Source organism: Aspergillus undulatus, assembly GCF_047715775.1.
Source record: "Aspergillus undulatus strain CBS 261.88 unplaced genomic scaffold BDV17scaffold_2, whole genome shotgun sequence".
NCBI classification, from domain to species: domain Eukaryota; kingdom Fungi; phylum Ascomycota; class Eurotiomycetes; order Eurotiales; family Aspergillaceae; genus Aspergillus; species Aspergillus undulatus.
In genome coordinates, this window is record NW_027396606.1 from 472,206 (window position 1) to 490,807 (window position 18,602).

Genomic DNA, 18,602 nt, shown 5'->3' on the forward strand with positions numbered 1-18,602 from the left:
GTAGCTCCGGTATTCCATTGTATACCAAGTCGATGCGAGAGCACTGATCGACTGTCATGCCTTTCATTCCATCTACGTTACGCCCTGCACGAAAGCAAGCGCAAATATCATGTGATCATGTGAAATATTCTGACCTATCCTAGATGTCTACCTATTTACAACATGCATCTATCTATCCAATAGCTAATTAGTCCTTAACTTACTGTACGATCTGTGCCTAACTCTTCTAAGTGGCTCGGCCCCTTCGCTTCAGGGCAAACCTTAGATAGTTTGGAAATAGATCGTGAACTGTCAGGTAAGTTAGTAGGGGCATACCACGTACCTACCTACTTATTCAAGTCCTCGACCGGTCCTGCTGGGCCTGCTCTAGTAAATTGTAGTTACTAGATAATACCTAGGCTAAGGTACCTGACCTCATTAACTCATTCAGCTACTATATAGATACTGTTGTGGATTGAATTGTCAATAATTGACCCCTCACTATTGAGAATCTACCAATAACCTTCCACTCACAATCGATAGAATCTCAAGCTACCATCGGAAATCGGGCAGCGAAGAGAGCTGGCTGATTGACAGCGTCGACCTTGGACAGAAGGGGAACACCAGCTTGGCAACTCAGTCGGCCATTGAGCTTGAATGCTCAGTTTTAGCATGTATACACGGTGGATTCCGGATGCGTCTATGTCTCCGGCGTCGTGAGTCTGTTGCCGCTGAGTGGACAGAGCTAAATATCTCGAGGAATGATTACCGGGGGCGTCAGGTTCTTCTCATTTGAAGAGATGGGAGGTGAGTGGCTTGTTCCCTTCTGCTCTAAAGCAGGAAGCTACCACCTGCGACGAGCGTCATTGCCCCTTTCACGTTGTCGAGTGTTCACAGCGACAATCCAAAAGAGATCACAAACTACATTATGAAGATGGAAGAGAGAAGAGCAAGATGTTGAGAAGTATCATCGATCCGTCCTAATTATCCATTTTTGGACTATCTATGCTATACGTAACACATAACCCCATTAACAAAGAAAGTATTTGCATGCAAAACCAGCAGGGATAAGGAAAGCAAAAGGCGAGCTGTGGCATCATAAAGACAACAACCATCGAAAAGAAAGACAAGAGAAATCTATAAGTTCCCAAACTGCCCAGCTGCTCTTCTGTTTCAACTACACCCAGTCGACGCCGGAGGGTATACGAGCGCTAAAGTGACAAGTTTTGATTTAGAGACCACCGCAGAGCTGCAATACGTTAGAACATGTTTAATGATGAAATGGCACAATCAGAACTCACAGTTTCCGCAATGATACCAGTGATCTGATAAGGATCAGCGTTGGAGGCGGGACGGCGGTCCTCGAAGTAACCCTTGCCATCCTTGGCGACCTGGCGGGGAATACGGATGGAACCACCACGGTCGGCAACACCATATGAGAACTTGTCGATGTTACCGGTCTCGTGGCGACCAGTGAGACGCTCCTCGTTACCCTCACCGTAGACGGCAATGTGCTCGACGTGGCGGGCCTCGAGCTTCTTCATGTAGGACTCGATGGCCTTCATACCACCCTCAGCACGTGTTGAGGTGGTAGAGACGTTGGTGTGGAGACCAGCTCCGTTCCAGTCACCCTTGATGGGCTTGGGGTCGAAGGAAATCTTGACACCGAACTCTTCGGCGGTACGGTGGAGGAGGAAACGGGACAACCAGAGATGGTCACCCATCTCAATGCCCTGGCAAGGGCCGACCTGGTACTCCCACTGGGAGGGCATGACCTCGGCGTTGATACCTGAGATCTTGACGCCAGCGTACAGACAGGCACGGTAGTGAGCCTCGACGATGTCACGGCAGTAGACCTTGCCGGTACCGACGCCACAGTAGTAAGGACCCTGAGCACCGGGGAAACCACCCTTGGGCCATCCGTAGGGCCAGCCATCGGGGCCGAGAAGAGTGTATTCCTGCTCAAGACCGAACCAGAACTCCTCCTTGGCGTGCGTCTCCATCAGGCGGTTGCAGTCGTGACGGTAGTTGAACTTGTTGGGGGTGCCATCCGAGTCCCAGGTCTCGCAAAGGACAAGGATGTTGTCTCCACGGCGGAAGGGATCGGGGTAGATGGCAACCGGTCGGAGGTAGACATCTGAGTTGTCACCAGGGGCCTGGGAAGTTGATGAACCGTCAAAGTTCCATTCTGGGAGCTCGTCGACACCAGAGGGGGCTTTTGAGAGGGTCTAGTAACGGGCGATCGTTAGCTTTGGTCAGAAAGGTCACGTGGGGCGGGTAGATGCAGATGCAGGATTAGCGTGGTGCCTTATCGCTCGGCAGACGTTTTTATCGCGCCCGCTATCTGCTCGCATGACTGGATGGAGTGTGTATGAAGTGTGTATTGGTATGTGCATACCTTGGTCTTGCTGCGGGTGCCGCCGTTGGCATCAATCCAGATGTACTCAGCCATGACAGATCCCCGCTGGTCGAGGTTCATGTACTTGAGGAGCTGCAGGTATAATTAGTATTGTAACAGGCTCCGACCGATGATCGCAGGTAACGCACGTTCTCCGTATTGGAGATGTTGGTAGACTCAGCCTGGGAGAGTTGGAACATTAGCGACCGATCATAGAGGTGTTCGGACAGCATCAACTATGACTCACCATTGTGAAGAGATGTGGTGGGGAAGATAGATTTAAACTTGGAGACAATTGATGTATGCGAGTCAAAGATAGTCAGATGCGCACAACACAAGAACTGCTGATTGCAAGAGCAAGAGAGAATGTGAGGACGGAGGAGTTAAATGTAGAAAGTAGATGTAGAGAGAGGAGGGGGATGGAGGGATAGAAGAAAGACCGGAGATGGGAGAGGCCCAGCAGTTGGTTCTGTGGGTGGGGGGTTAAATAAGTATTTCTCTCTCTGCGCCTGCTGTTTTTGCCTCTTGCCGTATTGCGTTTCGAAAATTACCGCCACCCGAGGCGGTGCTCCTCCCCGCGATACTAACCACTGCTATTTTCGTCCCGACTCGGTCCATTTCAGCCTGCCCTGGCGTTTGGTTCAACTCCTTTCTTTCGCCGCGGTTTCATAAAAAAGGCGCAGCTTTGTGTGGATGGTCTGCTGAGCAGTCTGCATGCTGGGCCAGGGATACCTGGTTACATTACAGGCTAACAATGAGACAAAGGTCTTAACTAACGCCTCTATACTCTGGATGGCCACTCTGTATAGCTTCAACTACGAAATCTTCTTGGACATAATGATTGCAAAATCAGGAATACGATTTACCCGGCTCCTCGGGTATACATACATGCAAGGCACGAAACACTCCAGCTGCCAATCTAACACCGGTGCTAGCAGTAGTTCAGCATGCCCATAAATTCAGATATTCCAATATGTATGACAACGAATATTATAATCACAACAACCTCATTCGAACACCCTTCCCCAGACAAAGGTGGCAGATCCCCTCCCCTCCAACCCACGCGGCGGTGATCGAAAGCAGCACACGGAACATACCCCGGAAAAGCACTGAGCTGTCTGCTGACCTCCCAGTCGACAGATCCAGATATCTTCCGGCGGTTATTCAAACATCATATTCAGAAGCGCAGTTGAGAGGACAGAGATAGTGAAGCCGAAGCTGTTGGTAAATCATATTACTCAGACCAGTCGCATCGACTCCTGGTGCGCATATCAGCTGCAGGTCGGATGCCCTAAGTGTACTATGCTACAGGGGATGGCCGTTGGCCAGTGGCAGGGTAGTCTAGAATCGTCTGCGAGGTAAGAAAGTGTTAATGAGAAATTTAACGCGATGGCTATTTCCACCGCTCTGCTTATCGTTGGAGAAGCGCCGTTGACCACCGAACTGAAACGAAGTATACTCGGTTGGAGGTTGGAGGTTGGAGGTTCGTGGCTTGGCCGCCGAGGCGATAGGAAAACTGCCCTGGCCCTGGCTATCAATCTTCGTCGTATCACTATCACCGCACTATCACTATCAGCAATCAGCATGCCCCTCCACCCCGCCATGCCTAAATCGCGTCGTACAGTGGCCGTGGCTGGGCGCGCTTGCCGAGTGAATCGCGCAAAGCCGCGCCGAAAAAGAAAGCATGCGCCTTGACCTGAACTCGATGATATATCGATTCTGCCACTATGACTCCAATATGAAGCAATGCAAGTAATAATAAAATACAAGGAACAGCCGTAACCGACTTTCAAGAATGATTCAACTTGAATGACCTCTGCCATGGACGTTACCGGCGTCAGGCCCGAATCAACGCCAGCCTTTCTCCAGCGATGTGGGGCGTGGCGAATCCGCGCGCGTTCTGGTTTTCCAGAACGAGGGAGCCGCCCCGATGCCGGAGTAATGTCACAAAAAAGTCATCGCAGCAAGGAACTCTCAGAGAGCGTTTGCGTGAAAATGATAATAGAGTTAACAGTGACAACGTCGATCTTTGTAACTGATTTCCCCGAACCCCAAGCCGGCAGCAAATGGCAACAAAGACAAGTCGGGAGATTCAGGAATGCGGGCGATGGGAGTGGCCAGTGGCTGTGGGAAACTGGCACCTGACTTCCGCTTCCCCGGGGATTCCCTTGTCTACCCCATACTGTTGGCTTCGCCAATATCGGGCGCCTGAAAGACGCAAAGTCAGCACTGCAGTTTAAGAGATTTATCAGGTGAAGCCCGAAAGCCTACAGTATACTCTGGGTTGAGATGGCATAAACCTCGCCAAGACACTGCGCTATCGATTGGAAAATACCCGGATAAGCTCTCTCGAGTCTCGTAGCAATCATCCGGCAGTCCGTCACCGTTCCCGTCTCGCGACAGCAGAGCAAAAGTCCAACAGTGATCAAATTCAAAAGTCGGAGAGAAGATCATACAACCGAACAACCATACGATAACTCACTCACACGCCAAACTTTACAAAGACTCCAACTCTCTATGGCTAGGGTCGCGAGATAATGACCTGAGAAATTCAACAATCTACGCCCTCTCATTCGCAGATCTCTCGGGCTCTTATCAAAGCAGTCTAATTGGCTGATTTGCGCCCTTCATGACAAACCGCGCTGACTGCAACCGGTCCGGTTGATGGGCTTTGAATTCAGTAGTTGGCAAGCGATGTGGATGTTAGATTTCGGAAAATATAATTTTTGAACTGCTGGAGGGATTGGATCTGAGAGTCATATGGTAATCATTGCAAATCTCAAAGCTCCAACAGAGTCTGTGATAGCATCAAACTGAAAGTGGACTAAGCCACCACCGGTCGGTAACTGATTGTGGCTATCGGTCGGCAGGCTCAGCAGCACAATCTCAAAAGTATCTCATCAGAAACCAAATGGATCTCAAATGCTCCCACTAAGATAACGAATGCAAATTTCACGTATCTGTCCCAGCGCTCATTCCTCACTAGCGTAGGTACATTTAGATCCCTGGGGAAACGCCGGCGGAAACCCGTGGACCTGACCTAAATCGTCGACGGTCTCGGGGCAGAAGGAGGCAAGCGGCAAGGTCTCACGTAAAAATAGATCGGAATTCTCCATACTAACTACGCCTCAGACTCAAAGTAGGCAAACGACAGTCACGGAGTGCAACTGCCTGCTTAGCCAGGGAAGGAAAATACCGCAGCAAAACAAATCATGATCATGCATGCTGTATGCTATGGATTGCAGAACCGACCGCTCTAGAAACCGATTGTTTTGAAGCGGCGACGCCTCGCCGCGCCGCGCCCTATGTGAACCTGAAAGATTTGTTGGTCATCCGCTTCGCTGCTGGGTCTCGGGAACGGTAATTCGCGCAGTTGATCATGCTTCCAAATGCGTCTCGACTTTCTTTTGTTTCCACAACAGCTGGAATTTTGATGCGTTGTTTAGTCTACAAGTCAACTTGTACTATTTCCATGTTGCTGCTGATTTCGATTGAGTAATGCGACATATGAGAAGCCCCTTGCTGAGAATCAAGTTCAAGTTCTACTGGTTTTCTCACCGGTTGTATGTCTCATCGCCGAATATCTGGAATTGAGGCATATTCAAGTTGTTCCAGTGCTCTACAATTAGGAATTGGGATAGGTACGGCACATTACAGAGGACATGGTGAGCTCGAAATTTCGTTTCATGGGAAATTGGAGTATTATGGATGAGCATCTGACATTGTCCGCTTCTTTTTTGAAGATCCCGGATTATTCACGTTGCTGCTGCTCATCCTCATTTTGGATTGAGTGCTCGCGCTGCGTATACTCGAGAAGTCGTATTCATGCTGCGACGTTGATGGCTATCGTGCTACCGTCGTCACACTTGCCATCTCCAGCTCAGCTCAAGAACCATGTTAGACTTCATGCAGGAACCGACGGCTGCGCTGATCATCTGGACCCTGGCCTGCGACGTGCTCAGGCTCAAGCTCAAATAACGGCAATCGAGCCCCCACGTGCGACATGAGCGTATCACAAGCGAATGCAACCGTGCCCCAGACTGCTAACTTGCTAAGACACCCGGAGATACCGGGAGACCGTGTCTGGCCAGCTGCTACCGACCACCAACAGGCCGGCCGGCTGGGTCTCTTCAGAGCCCAGTCCCCACCCCAATGCAGCGCTGCAAGGGTGTTTCTAACCAATCCCGCCCTCCAACGAGATACCCCGGACAGCGCTATCGCTCACCCGCGGCTCTCCCGCAGACGTACCCATCGGAGGACCCATTCCACTAAGATGCCAATGTCTTGGGATATCTCGAGGACGTGGGCCATCTTGCCCTGTAGCTCGCGGGTCTCGTCCTCTGTAGCTGAGGACTGCGAGCCTAGGATCGTATCATCGGTAGAGTTGTTCTCGTCATCCAGTAATCCTGTCACGTCTACCACCGAGATGCGCCCATTCAGCCCGATCTCGAAGCTGATTGAAACCTTGCTGAAGAGCATGTCTTCTGCTTTGGAATCTGATAAATTGGACCGATTAACTGTAAAAAGCAGCATGATCATGGGGGCTTGTCCAAGCTGCGTTCGCAGCGTCACGTCTACTTTGAGCTCGTCTGCTGTCAAGTCTTCGGCTTTTTCTTCGGCTCGCAACGCTTTTGAGCCTGCCTTGCCTAGCAGCATATTGAGCTTTTTCTCGTTGAGGTTCTCATTGGTCAAGATCGTTACGCCTTCATTGCTTTTCGTCTCATCTGGCTGTTCCTGGTGTAGACCAGTTGAAGACTTCTGGTCGGAAACTCCTTCGCTGGATGTTGAGGCGGGTGGGAATGTATTGCGGATCATGTTTGCGAGGACTGCATACTGGCGGAGCGTCTATAAGCGAGTCAGTATTGCGCAAAGCCAAAAGACAGTCTCAGCATACCGGAAGGATATCTGCTAGCTGCCGCGGGTGGGAGAAGGGGATATCCCTGAGCGTTCTCCCTCCAGCAGATTCAAATGGCTGAAACGTGTAGCTGTGCCGCTTGGTACACGGTTTACCATGTTCGTCAAACGACTGCACAGGTATCCTGCTCCTCTTTCGACCGATCAGGGTCGGGTCTTCCGGCCCAAGGCTTTCCGCAGCTGATAACGGGGACCATCCCGGAGCTAATAGTCCGTCGTAGGTGATAATCTTGAATTCCTGCGGCATCTGCATGCCCAGGTGTCGGTAAATCTCAGCAGCCACTAAAAGCGGAATATCGAGGGCTGGTTCTAACCTAGCAACGAATCGACGGTTCGGAGAAGATGATCCCAGCATGCCAGAGTCAAGATCCATGTTCTCAGAGCTTTGATTGCCCGGGAGTGTCGGCGGCGGATCCACCCAGTTGACAACCGTGACATCTGACTCTGTCGGCTCGTCTGAGGGTGGCGCCTCCGCGTTGTTGACCACGGCAAAGACTTCAGACCCCAACCAGTCTTTCGATACGCGAAGAGATGGGTAGCCCTCTTCGCATTCGATCGCAATTCTCCAGCTGCCGTTCGCGTTGGGTTCATCAGCGGGTTCGGCCTGATCAACGGTCATTTTGTCGGGTGATCTCCGCTTCTCCGCATCCATGACCCGGGCACGCGGCACCCAGTAGTCTAACCAAAGTCCGACCCGACTGCCTCTATGAAGGCTCGGTCGCCCAATTTGGCCGCTGCAGAGGTGTTCACAGTCCCCTGGAGTTTTGCCACGGGTGCTTTCCTCGACCCATAACCGCTTCAGACTTTCATAGAGGCCTTCGATGGCCTCGAAGCAATTCACCTCTTCGCTAAGTTTGTCATGCCGAGCGAGCCATTGCAGATTCTTGTGGAAGTTGTCCAGTCTCTTCCAGCTGCCACGCGCGCCGTCCTCCGGTGTCTGTATCAAGTCACGTTTCAATACAGCTGTAGCCTCGTCGCGGCGTTCCCCGTCGGTGCCCTCCGTGGTCACATATTTCAGGCTAACGTCCTTGACCACATTCTGTCCGCGGTAAAAGTCTATTTCTAGGTCGACGAAATTGCCAGCAATGTTCAGGTTATCATCCTGCCAAATGGACTCAAAGCGTTCCAGATGGCTCAGGCGCTCAATGCCTTCTCTATTCACCCCTCTGCCTGCTACGCGCGCCCGCAGCAGCTGGACCACTTCATTGATATGTCTCCTGCGCTCTTCATCGTTGTCCCGCGCGTTCCCAACTTTCAGGCCTGGTATCCCTAGCGCTTGAATGTCACTATCATTCATCCCTGATCCGACCAGTGCATCGTGAACTGCTGGAGACGGGCTAATCCCGGGATATGCGCCAAGAAGTAGAGCTGACGGTGAGCTGAATGAGATAGCATTGTCATTCTCTGCGGTTCCCGCGAGAGGTGTAGCGTACTGCTGGTTCGAGGTGGGTTGATTTGCGTGGCCGTGTCCGGAAACTGAGGGCGTTCTCGTAGCTGGAGACTTGAGGGATATCGTTCGATTCATATGCCCGCCCGATGGATGAGGCGACGAGGTCAGGTGCGTGGGTGTTGCTCCTGGGTTCGGTTTCGATGATGGCGTCGCCATGGTGTTTTCAGCCTCGGGTTCAAGTATCAAGGACAAGTGAAGTTGGATGCAAAGTATAGCAAAATTTGAAGAACGGACAAGCCTCAGCGACAGGAACCTCAAGGCTTATGATATCGAGGCGATTCCGGGGCTCATCTCAGGTACCGCGGGGACCAGTAAACACCGCCGCAGCTCTCGACAGGAGCCAGCAACCGTCCAAGCGCGCCAGTATTGGAGTAAAAGAGGATAAAGAATGCTAAACAAGACTGCCCCTAATGAGCTATGGAGTCCAACTCGCTCATCCCACCACAATGGCCAACAGACGATACGTAGAACGATCCAGCTCGATGGAAGGCGCGCGGAAATAAAAGTGGAGTCACATGAGTTTGTCCTGTTTGTCTCTACGTCATCAGAAATAGTTAAGCTGCAGCTACGCTCAAAGAGACAACGACGCTCAGTTCATCTTTTGCTCGGATCGTGAGAAGATCAAGGTTCTCTTCCTGGTATATCATGTGGAGCGTCAGGCCTCTTACGCGTCAAATCCCGACATGGACCCAGATCCGATCTTTGTCCACATTAGAAGGACATCCTCACATTGTGGGTAGACCAAGACTAACTTCCTGGATTATATCTCACTGACACCATTCCAGTATGTGTTTCCCAGTAATGGAGCTCACATCCTGTCCCTTCTGCCATCTGAACCATCCGCTGCGGACCTATCCATTGGAATAACCTCAAAGCTACCTCCCACTCCCGATTCCTTCCGCGAAAACCCCAAGTTCCTAGAGACCCTCCAAGAAGTCATCTCAGAGCATGGACACCAAGACCCCGACGCAATCTCCCAGGCACAGGTCATGGTTTCTACGTCGGGTGCGAACGTTGCCTCCGGCGGCGTTCTTATGCCGGGACAGCGGCCTCGTAAACGCCGCGGTGATGTAGACTTTACCAGCGGTGCTAGCGGTCAAGGTGGTGCTGGGTCTGCTGGGAGGGGAGGTTGGATACATTTGTCGGATAATCGGCGACCTCCTGAGTATGGGCGGATTGCATGGTAGGTGTTCCTGGAGACTGAAGTTGGGAAAGAGTGCTAATGGTACAGGCCTGAGGACATCTTCGGTAGCTTGGAAGTCGATGGTGATGGGCAATTTGTAGGCGGTACCGGGAATTATCAAGCGAGTGGTATGTCCTGGTCCGACTTTTGGCTAGCCTTCTTACTGATGAGACCAGGAACTTATCGCATTATCACGCGGGATGGAATGTAAGTAGACCTCATACTCCCACTGCTCGGTATGACTAACAAGACATGCAGTCTCGGCTTGAGCCCATTCCTTAGGGAGAAGTTAGTCCAGAAGCTACGCGAACAAGAAGCGCAATAGCCTGTCCACCAATGACTATATCTGTACCATATCCCAAAATGTATTATAGTCGCCCTGCTGGACAGTCGGCATACATCCTCGAACTCCTATCCCAGGCTAAATCCAATCGTCATTGCGTTTCGTCGTGAATGCTGTTCTCTATTTGGAGAAGAAGAAGTTGGTTATCCGTGGAGTCCCCTTGGTTGCCTTCTTGGATCCGGGCTTCTTCGACGGCTTCTGATTATGCGTCGCGCTGCGCATCTGCTTCTGTTTCGCAGCAGGCCCTTGTGCTGAAGGTTTCGTAGGTGAAGATGAAGGTGAAGCCTGCGTCTTCTGCTTCTTTGTCTCTCCGTTCGTGGCATCTTCAACACCATCCGAATACTCTCTCTTGACTCCGGCGCCAGGCTGCGCCTTGTCATCCTCTTTCTTCGCTGCGACGCCCTCGCCTTCTTCTTTTGTCGGCTCACTCTTCTTCGCGTTTGCGAAGAAATTGGCGATGTTACTCTTATTTTCTTTACTGTCGATGGGCACTATGAAATCCGGCGAGTTGTTTCCGACTTTCCCAACCTCCTTGGGGACTTGATAACACTCGAGCTCTCCTTCGTACGGCTTGAGAGCCGCCTGGAGGTCTTTGGACCAACTTGTCCGCTTAGGGTCCAGCCAGGCATTCCAGGCCTCACTCTTTGGGTCCAGGATTACCGGCATCCGGTCATGCAGCCAGCTCAATGATGGGCGCGCCGAGGTCGTAATGACCGTATATGTGTAGAGCTTTTCATCAGAGCCTTGCCGCTTGTTAGCTCAAGTCGACGTACCAAAAGAAGACATCTCACTTACCCTCATATGAAACACAGTCCCAAAGCCCGGCAAAGTACATCAAGTCCTCATCCCTCCGCCGCGTATAATGCGGGATCTTGTCCTTGCCTCTTTTCTCCCACTCATAGTACCCCTGGCAGACAACAACACAGCGCTTCTTCCGCTTCATGGACGTCCACATTCCGCGTTCTTCAATCAGCGAGTCGTCGCGGCAGTTGATGGTTCGCATGAGGCTACCGTAGTCCGGCTGTCGCTTCGTCCAGAAGGGGACCAGGCCCCATTTCATGCTTTGCAGTTTGTAATGGGCGGACTTTGTGGCTGACTCCGACGAGTTAGGCTCGGTTGCATCAGTAGGTTCTGCAGGTCCTTGTTCTGTTTCTGCTTGAGGCTCTGTATTCTCGTTGCCATCTGGAACGTCGGCGCGGTAGACAGCGCCAATGTTGCCTGGGGCGAAATTATAAGTTTCTCGGACATCGTCATCTTCGGGCATTTCATCGACTGGCATGCCTTGCTCCTGAAGGCGACGACGAACGAAGTTCATTCGCTGGCTGAATTAGTTTGGTAGTCCGAGGCATAGGTGCTGGGGAACATACTACGCCTAGGGCGTACCGGCCGCACATCTTGAGAACAATGCGAGTGGGTGATATTGAGTAATCCCTGACAGATTCGAGAAGAGCTGAAAATGCGAGGTAAAGAAAGAGAAAACTTGTAGTAATCGAAGGTGGAAAAGGTGAGGAGCTGCAGGCAGTGGTAGTTCAGAACCTCCAGGTGCCTTGAACGTCATAGCGAATCGGTTCCGCTCACTTAAATTCTTTTGCCAACTTCACCTCTCCTTCATCAAACCACCATTGGAATCAGACAAGCGCACGCGCGTCTACGCAGAGACTATACTTCTACCTGACTCATTACCTGCTACTTGACACCGGATTCCATTGTCAATGATGCTCAGCGCAGCGGCTGCTCGCCGCACAAGCAGCGCCTTTCTCCGCACTCACCGAACACCCAGACTCCCCTCACGATTCATCGCATTCTCAACCCACTTACGGCCACTACAGCATCAACCAATATTCAGAAATTTCAGCCTATACACACAGACTCAGTCGACACGTCCCGTTATCCCCCGTCATGTCTCCAATGTATTCCAGCAAACGCGATCCCTCTCCCGCCTCCAGCGCCTCCGCCTCGACATCAAACAAGCATGTAAGGGAATCTGGCGCAAGAACCCGATTTTCCTCCCTTTCACTCTCTTTTTACTCTCCATTGCGTCGCTTGGACTCGCCTATGCCATCTGGCTCGAGGTAACCCACTACGTACCGAAGCTCCACGATTTCCCCCCAGAAGTAGCGAGGGAATTACGCCAAGCGCTGTTTTACACCGAGATTGACCTCCAGCCGCGGGAGGCTGTGAAGCATTTCAATCTAGCATTAAAGGCTGCGCAAGAGGCTGGTATGCACAAATTTTCGGATGAGGTGTTGGGAATTAGACTCACGGCTGTGGACATGATGGAGAAGGCAGGCGTAATGGGGTCGGCGATTGCCTCATTGGAGAAGACGAAACGCGATATTCTGGAATGGGTTGAGGAAGGGCGAAAGGAGGCGGCCAAGAAGAAGGAGGAGCATGAGAAGCACGCAAAGACATTACAGGAGTTAAAGGCCAAGAAGGAGGAGGCTCAGCGCAAGTCTCCCACGGCTGTGCAACCTAAACTTGAGATCGACAACCCGGATGTTGTCGAGACTTATGAGAAGATGCAAGAGAATGCCAAATGGGAAGAAACACAGCGAGACAAGGGTATCAAGAAGGCCGTCGGTATCTCAATCAAGCTTGCAGACCTCTACGATAGCGACCATATTCAGGACTCCAAAAAGGCCGAGGCAGCCAGAGAAGCAGCCGTTGATATCAGCATGAAGGAACTCGCGTACCGTGAAGCCTCTGGCCTCCCTGTCAGCGGTGGTAACATGCGCGATGGCGAAGAAGCCGACTCTAAATTCCCCTACCTCACTCGGTCTGAAGTCGCTATGACCCTCCTCGACCTCGCACAAGCCTATTCAATGAGCGATAAAGAAGACCTTGCCATTTCGCTCTGGTTCCGCTCTGCGGAACTGCTCCAAGAAGATGAGGGTGGCAAACCAAGCTGCCAACAGGTGAGCATAATCACAAACATTGCGACGGTAACGGGCAAGCACTCGCTGAGGCTGAGGATGTATGGAAATGAGGAGGCTCAGGCCCTGGCAGCCAAAGTTATGGATAATGGGAGTAATATGGCAAAGTTGGCTCTTGAAGTGACCAACAAAATTCCCGAGACCGAACGGGACGAACTGTGTCATTCGAGTTGTGTTGTGGCTAAGCATATCCTTGGCGAGTTTTTCGAGGCACAGGGGAAGATAGAGGAGGCTAAGAAGTGGTATAAAGGTGCGCTTACCACTGCGGAGAGACACAGGGCAGAGGGTACTGCTGAGTTCGTTTCAACAACGAAGGAGGCTTATAATGACATATTGAAGAAATCAAAGGGGTCCCGCTGATCTGGGCGTCGTCGCCGGCTGTTGCAAGCTTGTACAATATCATATATATTTCATCGCATATAAACCTTCATCTTGGCATATATGGCTCTGTCTCTTTCAGGTTTCAACCTAGTAGAGTTACGTGGCGATGATAGCCATGCAGGTATATATATATATAACCTACTCGTAGATCTTCGTGCTACTCTAAATATCTGACTACAGCAAAGCCTACATTTTTACATGTCTACGTACTCAACACTTGCGTAACAGAAAATTTTATGCCATTTTTAGATGGTCATTGCTCATGGCTCATACAATCCCAACCAATGCCTGCCCGATTTTTGGTGTGGAGGGGGGTTGAGGTGGGGGATAGAACAAGGAGATGATGATAATGTGATAAAAAAATTTGATATCAAACAAAATAAAAGCTTTGAAAGGCTTTATCTTTCTTCATTCTTCTCCTCGGTCCTCACAACCTTGACGAGATTATTTTGTCAGTCATTTCCCTCTCCTACTCATCTCCACTCCACTCCGATCTACAGATCCACAGATCCAATCTACGCCCGCGACATAACGCCCCAAGCGCGGATCTTGTTGTCAGTGTAACCAGCGAACAGAGTCTGGCCGTCAGCAGACCAAGCGAGAGAAACACACTCAGGCTCGCGGCTCTTCTTGCCCTTCTCGATGTACTCGGGCTTGAGCTCGTCGACCTTGCTCTTCTTCTCGAGGTCGAAGATGGTGATGCTGCTGGAGGTGGCAGCGCACAGCCAGTAGCGGTTGGGGGAGAAGACGAGGGCGTGGATCTCGTCGCCGGCGTGGAGGGAGTAGAGGTGCTTGGACTCGTTCAGGTCCCAGAGCATGGTGACACCGTCCTTGCCGCCGGAGGCGCAGAGAGAGCCATCGGGGGAGATGGTGACGGTGTTGATGTAGCCGGAGTGACCGATGTGGTCGGTCTGGAGGCGGCAGGAGGCGAGCTCCCAAACCTGTTGTTTTTCGTTAGTTGCAGGCTTCCAAGATTTGGACGTTGGAAATGCAAGGCAAAACGAAAAAAGGTTGTCGTGACCATCAGGCATTGGGTGAATTTTTGTCTCATGGCCATAAGGCTCTGAAGTAGCAAATACGTAGAATATGCAAACATCATTGGACTGACTGAGGAGAAAATGCAGAACGAAAATTTCGCAAACGTACCTTGACAAGCTTATCCCAGCCAGCGGAGACGATGACGGGGTTCTGGGGGTTGGGGCTGAAGCGCACGCAAGAAACCCACTCGGTGTGGCCCTTGTCGGTAATGGTGTACTTGCAGTCTCCGAGGGTGTTCCAGAGCTTGATGGTGCGGTCACGGGAACCGGAAACGATCTGGCGGTTGTCGGCGGAGAAGGAAACGGAGAGGACATCGTTGGTGTGGCCGACGAAAGTGCGGGTGGTCTGACCGGAGGAGAGCTCCCACAGACGGAGGGACTTGTCCCAGGAGGCGGACAGAGCGTAGGCACCGTCGGAGGAGATAACCTATAAATTCCCAAGCACACGCATCAGCCAACCTGACCACTTTTCATATCAAACCCCCGCTTCCAGCACACTATTCGGCTTTTATCGGGAGTGGGATATTCGGGGGAGGCATACACAGTCGGAGACGATGTGAGAGTGGCCCTCAAGGCTGCGCTTGGGGTAACCGTAGGCGTTCTCGTCGCGGGTAAGGTTCCAGATGATCAGGGTCTTGTCGCGACTGCCAGAAAGCAGCATGTTGGGGCTATCGAAAAAAGAGCTCAAGTCAGAACCATTGTCCATGCACAACCAACACAAAAACCATGTATGCGATACGTATACCGAAATACACACAACACAAGTGCGTATGTAGATCCGCATACGCATTCCATCCATGTGCAAATCATCGATCGGTGCCCTTACTTCTCCAGAGAGGTAGCCAGGGAAGTAACCCAGCCATTGTGACCCTCGAGGGTGCCGCGAAGAACCAGCTGCTCAGCCATGATCGGAGTTTGGGAGGACGATGGAAGGGGGCCGCGAGAGAGGAGAGGAGAATGAACGCGGGCGGAGCAATTGTCGTAGACTCTGCGCTGGGAATAAAATCACAGCCTTCGAAGATGGAGGAGCCCTAACGTGACGAGCTTACCGCAGTCGCTGAATGTGTGGACCGCAACCCTAAGCTAAGCGAGTCACGTGACTATATAACTAACGATCTATACTCATAGGAACAACAACGTACTTTGGAACAGATGACTAGCTGGAAATGTTGTTGACAGTTCAATTATAGCATATTCAATTATACAAGCACTATATATACCCGTTTCAAATCCAGCATTTTATTAGCCTGGTACACGTCAGTTATCCCTAGTCTACATACTGTACAAAGCTATCTCTCGCAACGGACTGTCAATCCGAGCACCAACTCAGTTGTTAAACGTCTTGATGTCAGGCATCCTGTTCAGGCCCTTGACGCCGGTCTTTTTTTCCTTCGCCGCATGGAAACCAGTCGCGCTGTTATCCCGCACATGCTGCCTTAGCAGCCTCAAGACATCAGACTCGGCCCACCGCGACGGCACAGGTCGGTACGCAGCCTTGAAAGCACCGACTGTCTGCGCCCACTCGCCGCTCTTAGCTCCTGTCTGCTTCCATGTCTCTGTCGGAGTGTCCTTGGGGACGTTTGAGGCATCTCCTTCCGTAGGAGGTTCCTGGGTGGCCCAGTAGTAAATGTCCCAGTCATTCTCGTCGAGGAAGCGGTCGTACTCCTCCAGTTGCTCTTTGGTCATATCCTTGAGATAGACGTCGGCAAAGGTAGACATTAGCAGGTCGGACTCTAAAATTCCTCGCTTCCTGCTCTGGTCTGTGTTGGCGAGTTAGCTTCCATTCTAAACCGCATCACTTCTCATCACTCATTGGAGGTAGAGAGCGTTGGCTGAGGAAATACTAACACAGCAAGCGCGCCCTCATAGTCGAAACATCCTCCCCAGTTCGCTTAAGCGGCTCAACCTTAAACGTAATGCCCTCCATCTCACCAACACCAAGCTCCGGCTTCTGCGCCCCAGGCTCCTGCCTTCCACCTGTAAAGTGCTCAATCTTCCCCGGGTACGTATCGACCGGCTTGAACTTCGGATCAACTGAGCTCAGCATCTCCGGCGGCGCGTTGTTCTGCCCGACTTTAGGGAAATCCTTAGTCATTGTTGAAGTTGTGTTCGGCACTATTGGGTTGGGCGGCTTCTCTGTCTGATGAGCACGGTGCTTAGGTGCTGTTGAGTGCTGGCGACCTTCGCCATCTTTGCTGTTGCGGTCTTGCGCGCGAACTGCCGAGCTTCCGAAGGGACGAGTTGCAGTCGTAAGTCTCGTTGTGAGCGGAATTGGTGATGTTGAGGGCCGGGCTAGGCGGGGAGCTAAACGGATTGTAGACATTGTAGCTTGTGATTTAATATTCAGAGAAAAAATCCTAGAAGATCTGGAGAAAGAAGGGCGAAATTTTGAGATTAGGATGAATTGAGCTAGATGATTATGCGGGACTGACATCATCCGAGGCACGGGCGCTGTGGTGTTTGTCGGGTTTGCAGCGGGCAGACACCAACCGGAGAGATGAATTTCAAAACACACATCAGCCTAGAACGATGCTTGATAGTTGCGGTCTTGAGTCACTAGGAGTATATCTATGCTTATTCGGCTGAAGCTACGCGTACAAGGACCGAACGTGTGCCGCTTCATGTGCTACAGGCCAAGATCCTGCGGACCAGAATAACCTACAAATCTCCATATGCATAGTGTCATAATAATAATCATGAGTATTCGAACAGTATACCGTGAAATATCCGAGGAGGCATCAGGTGAGAAGCACGCAACAAATGCATCGAGACTCCATATTTCGTCATAAGTACAAAACCCACGCCCCGCGGTCTCCTCCACAACATAGCGCTTCAGAAGCAGACTAAATGAGATGTTTGGACCTATATGAACAAAACCGTTAGCATTAAGCTCAGAGTCATATATTCCCGAAGCCGAAAGAACGCACCGGAAGTAAGCCCGCAGGTAAATAACCTGCCAGACACCCAGACCAACCAACATGCCCATCGTTCCGAAGGCGAACCACTTCACACGCTCGTTGGTGCTCTCATTGGTATCGCGGAGCTTGTGTTCACGGGCACGGAGATATTCCATATCACTAACGACTTCAGCAACGATCTCTTCGATCCGGCGGAGGTCTGTCTCGATGGGCTTGAGCTTCTCCTGAGCCTGGATGCTGGACCAGTCACGCGCATCGGCGCCGATGTCGACATCGAGCTCGATCGCTCGGTGGGGGTTCGCGACGCCACCTATATGGGGTTATGTTAGTTCTCTGACAACGATTTTGAGGCGTAGAGACCAGAGGGCGGAACGTACGGCGGTTGACTAGAGTGTTCTCGAAGCAGACGTCAAAGGTGGTGTCGCCGGGAGAGGTGAACGCCTGGCGAGTCTCGCCAACAACATCCTTCGGCCGTCCGTGGTCATTGCCCATTGCGTCTTTGATCTGTCCAAAGATAACCGTCAGCACCAAGCGACTTTCAGAACAGGGCTTCGGCTCCGGGGGAGATCGAGTCCATTGACATCGAAGTCCGCAACCGATCCCCCAACCCCGACACCCCCAAAAAATCAAGATCCCACATACATGCATATTAACCATCTGCCCATCCCCTCTCGTTCCATCAACAATCGCAGTGACAACAACGAGCTGGTCCTTCTGGACGAAGTTGCGTATACATCTCTCGCCCTTTCCAGCAAGGATATCGAATTTCAGAGCGGAGGAAATCTGCACGAAAAGGAGGAAGAGGAGACTGAGGGACGACCTCATCATGGATTGGGAATTGGTGTGGTGGTTGTTGATCGAGGGTACTTGATCGCCGAGTCCGACTACTAGTGAAAGCTCCAGGCTGTCCATACTGCATGCGATTGTGGATGCCACGCCGCGTCCGCCGTTCGGGAGATCGGGAGAATAATGATCCGGAGCATACAAGAACCACAGCATGCACTGGATGTCTTAGTACTCTATGAATTGAAATTCAGATAACTAACTTCTTTCGAATTTCTACTGG

At 51.5% G+C, this 18,602-nt stretch overlaps 7 protein-coding genes across 7 annotated transcripts; 2 read left to right on the forward strand and 5 right to left on the reverse strand.

The window, feature by feature from the left end:
- Positions 1–938: 938 nt before the first annotated feature.
- Positions 939–2,829, reverse strand: glnA (glutamate--ammonia ligase). Its single transcript, XM_073756324.1, has 5 exons — positions 2,625–2,829; positions 2,527–2,559; positions 2,378–2,470; positions 1,281–2,207; positions 939–1,228 (listed from the first exon to the last, which is right to left on the reverse strand). The coding sequence occupies exons 1-5, from the start codon at positions 2,625–2,627 to the stop codon at positions 1,211–1,213; spliced, it is 1,074 nt and encodes a 357-aa protein (XP_073620580.1). The 5' UTR covers positions 2,628–2,829; the 3' UTR covers positions 939–1,210.
- A 662-nt stretch (positions 2,830–3,491) lies between these two features.
- Positions 3,492–4,374, reverse strand: BDV17DRAFT_67482 (uncharacterized protein). Its single transcript, XM_073764937.1, has one exon. The coding sequence runs from the start codon at positions 4,198–4,200 to the stop codon at positions 3,649–3,651; it is 552 nt and encodes a 183-aa protein (XP_073620581.1). The 5' UTR covers positions 4,201–4,374; the 3' UTR covers positions 3,492–3,648.
- A 2,117-nt stretch (positions 4,375–6,491) lies between these two features.
- Positions 6,492–9,013, reverse strand: BDV17DRAFT_67516 (RNA polymerase II mediator complex middle subunit MED1). The gene is made up of 2 exons (XM_073764939.1): positions 7,272–9,013; positions 6,492–7,222 (listed from the first exon to the last, which is right to left on the reverse strand). Exons 1-2 carry the CDS (start codon positions 8,895–8,897, stop codon positions 6,599–6,601), a joined length of 2,250 nt encoding a protein of 749 aa, XP_073620582.1. The 5' UTR covers positions 8,898–9,013; the 3' UTR covers positions 6,492–6,598.
- Positions 9,014–9,142: 129 nt separating this feature from the next.
- On the forward strand, positions 9,143–10,318 carry BDV17DRAFT_67544 (uncharacterized protein). The gene is made up of 4 exons (XM_073764941.1): positions 9,143–9,473; positions 9,527–9,924; positions 9,973–10,131; positions 10,183–10,318. Exons 1-4 carry the CDS (start codon positions 9,387–9,389, stop codon positions 10,247–10,249), a joined length of 711 nt encoding a protein of 236 aa, XP_073620583.1. The 5' UTR covers positions 9,143–9,386; the 3' UTR covers positions 10,250–10,318.
- Positions 10,319–10,387: 69 nt separating this feature from the next.
- BDV17DRAFT_286566 (SOS response-associated peptidase) lies at positions 10,388–11,661 on the reverse strand (the record flags this gene model as incomplete). The annotated part of the gene is made up of 3 exons (XM_073760931.1): positions 10,388–11,010; positions 11,063–11,585; positions 11,635–11,661. The coding sequence occupies 3 exons, from the start codon at positions 11,659–11,661 to the stop codon at positions 10,388–10,390; spliced, it is 1,173 nt and encodes a 390-aa protein (XP_073620584.1).
- Positions 11,662–11,671: 10 nt separating this feature from the next.
- Positions 11,672–13,625, forward strand: BDV17DRAFT_67496 (TPR domain protein). Its single transcript, XM_073764938.1, has one exon. The coding sequence runs from the start codon at positions 11,980–11,982 to the stop codon at positions 13,558–13,560; it is 1,581 nt and encodes a 526-aa protein (XP_073620585.1). The 5' UTR covers positions 11,672–11,979; the 3' UTR covers positions 13,561–13,625.
- Positions 13,626–14,096: 471 nt separating this feature from the next.
- BDV17DRAFT_278882 (WD40 repeat-like protein) lies at positions 14,097–18,361 on the reverse strand (the record flags this gene model as incomplete). Its single annotated transcript, XM_073759618.1, has 9 exons — positions 14,097–14,522; positions 14,728–15,045; positions 15,160–15,286; positions 15,445–15,606; positions 15,958–16,378; positions 16,467–16,773; positions 17,542–17,846; positions 17,914–18,040; positions 18,179–18,361. 9 exons carry the CDS (start codon positions 18,359–18,361, stop codon positions 14,097–14,099), a joined length of 2,376 nt encoding a protein of 791 aa, XP_073620586.1.
- Between the last annotated feature and the right edge of the window lie 241 nt (positions 18,362–18,602).

What these genes read in the sequence shown, in the direction of transcription:
- BDV17DRAFT_67516 (XM_073764939.1), bottom strand. Translation starts at nt 8,897, where the DNA reads ATGGCGACGCCATCATCGAAACCGAACCCAGGAGCAACACCCACGCAC. An exon ending in AGCTAGCAGATATCCTTCCG is followed by an intron (nt 7,223 to 7,271) that starts GTATGCTGAGAC and finishes ACTCGCTTATAG; the next exon opens with ACGCTCCGCCAGTATGCAGT.
- BDV17DRAFT_67482 (XM_073764937.1), bottom strand. Translation starts at nt 4,200, where the DNA reads ATGGCAGAGGTCATTCAAGTTGAATCATTCTTGAAAGTCGGTTACGGC.
- glnA (XM_073756324.1), bottom strand. An exon ending in ACATCTCCAATACGGAGAAC is followed by an intron (nt 2,471 to 2,526) that starts GTGCGTTACCTG and finishes TTATACCTGCAG; the next exon opens with CTCCTCAAGTACATGAACCT. An exon ending in GCACCCGCAGCAAGACCAAG is followed by an intron (nt 2,208 to 2,377) that starts GTATGCACATAC and finishes GCCCGTTACTAG; the next exon opens with ACCCTCTCAAAAGCCCCCTC.
- BDV17DRAFT_67544 (XM_073764941.1), top strand. Translation starts at nt 9,387, where the DNA reads ATGTGGAGCGTCAGGCCTCTTACGCGTCAAATCCCGACATGGACCCAG. An exon ending in GAGTATGGGCGGATTGCATG is followed by an intron (nt 9,925 to 9,972) that starts GTAGGTGTTCCT and finishes CTAATGGTACAG; the next exon opens with GCCTGAGGACATCTTCGGTA. An exon ending in ATTATCACGCGGGATGGAAT is followed by an intron (nt 10,132 to 10,182) that starts GTAAGTAGACCT and finishes CAAGACATGCAG; the next exon opens with TCTCGGCTTGAGCCCATTCC.
- BDV17DRAFT_67496 (XM_073764938.1), top strand. Translation starts at nt 11,980, where the DNA reads ATGATGCTCAGCGCAGCGGCTGCTCGCCGCACAAGCAGCGCCTTTCTC.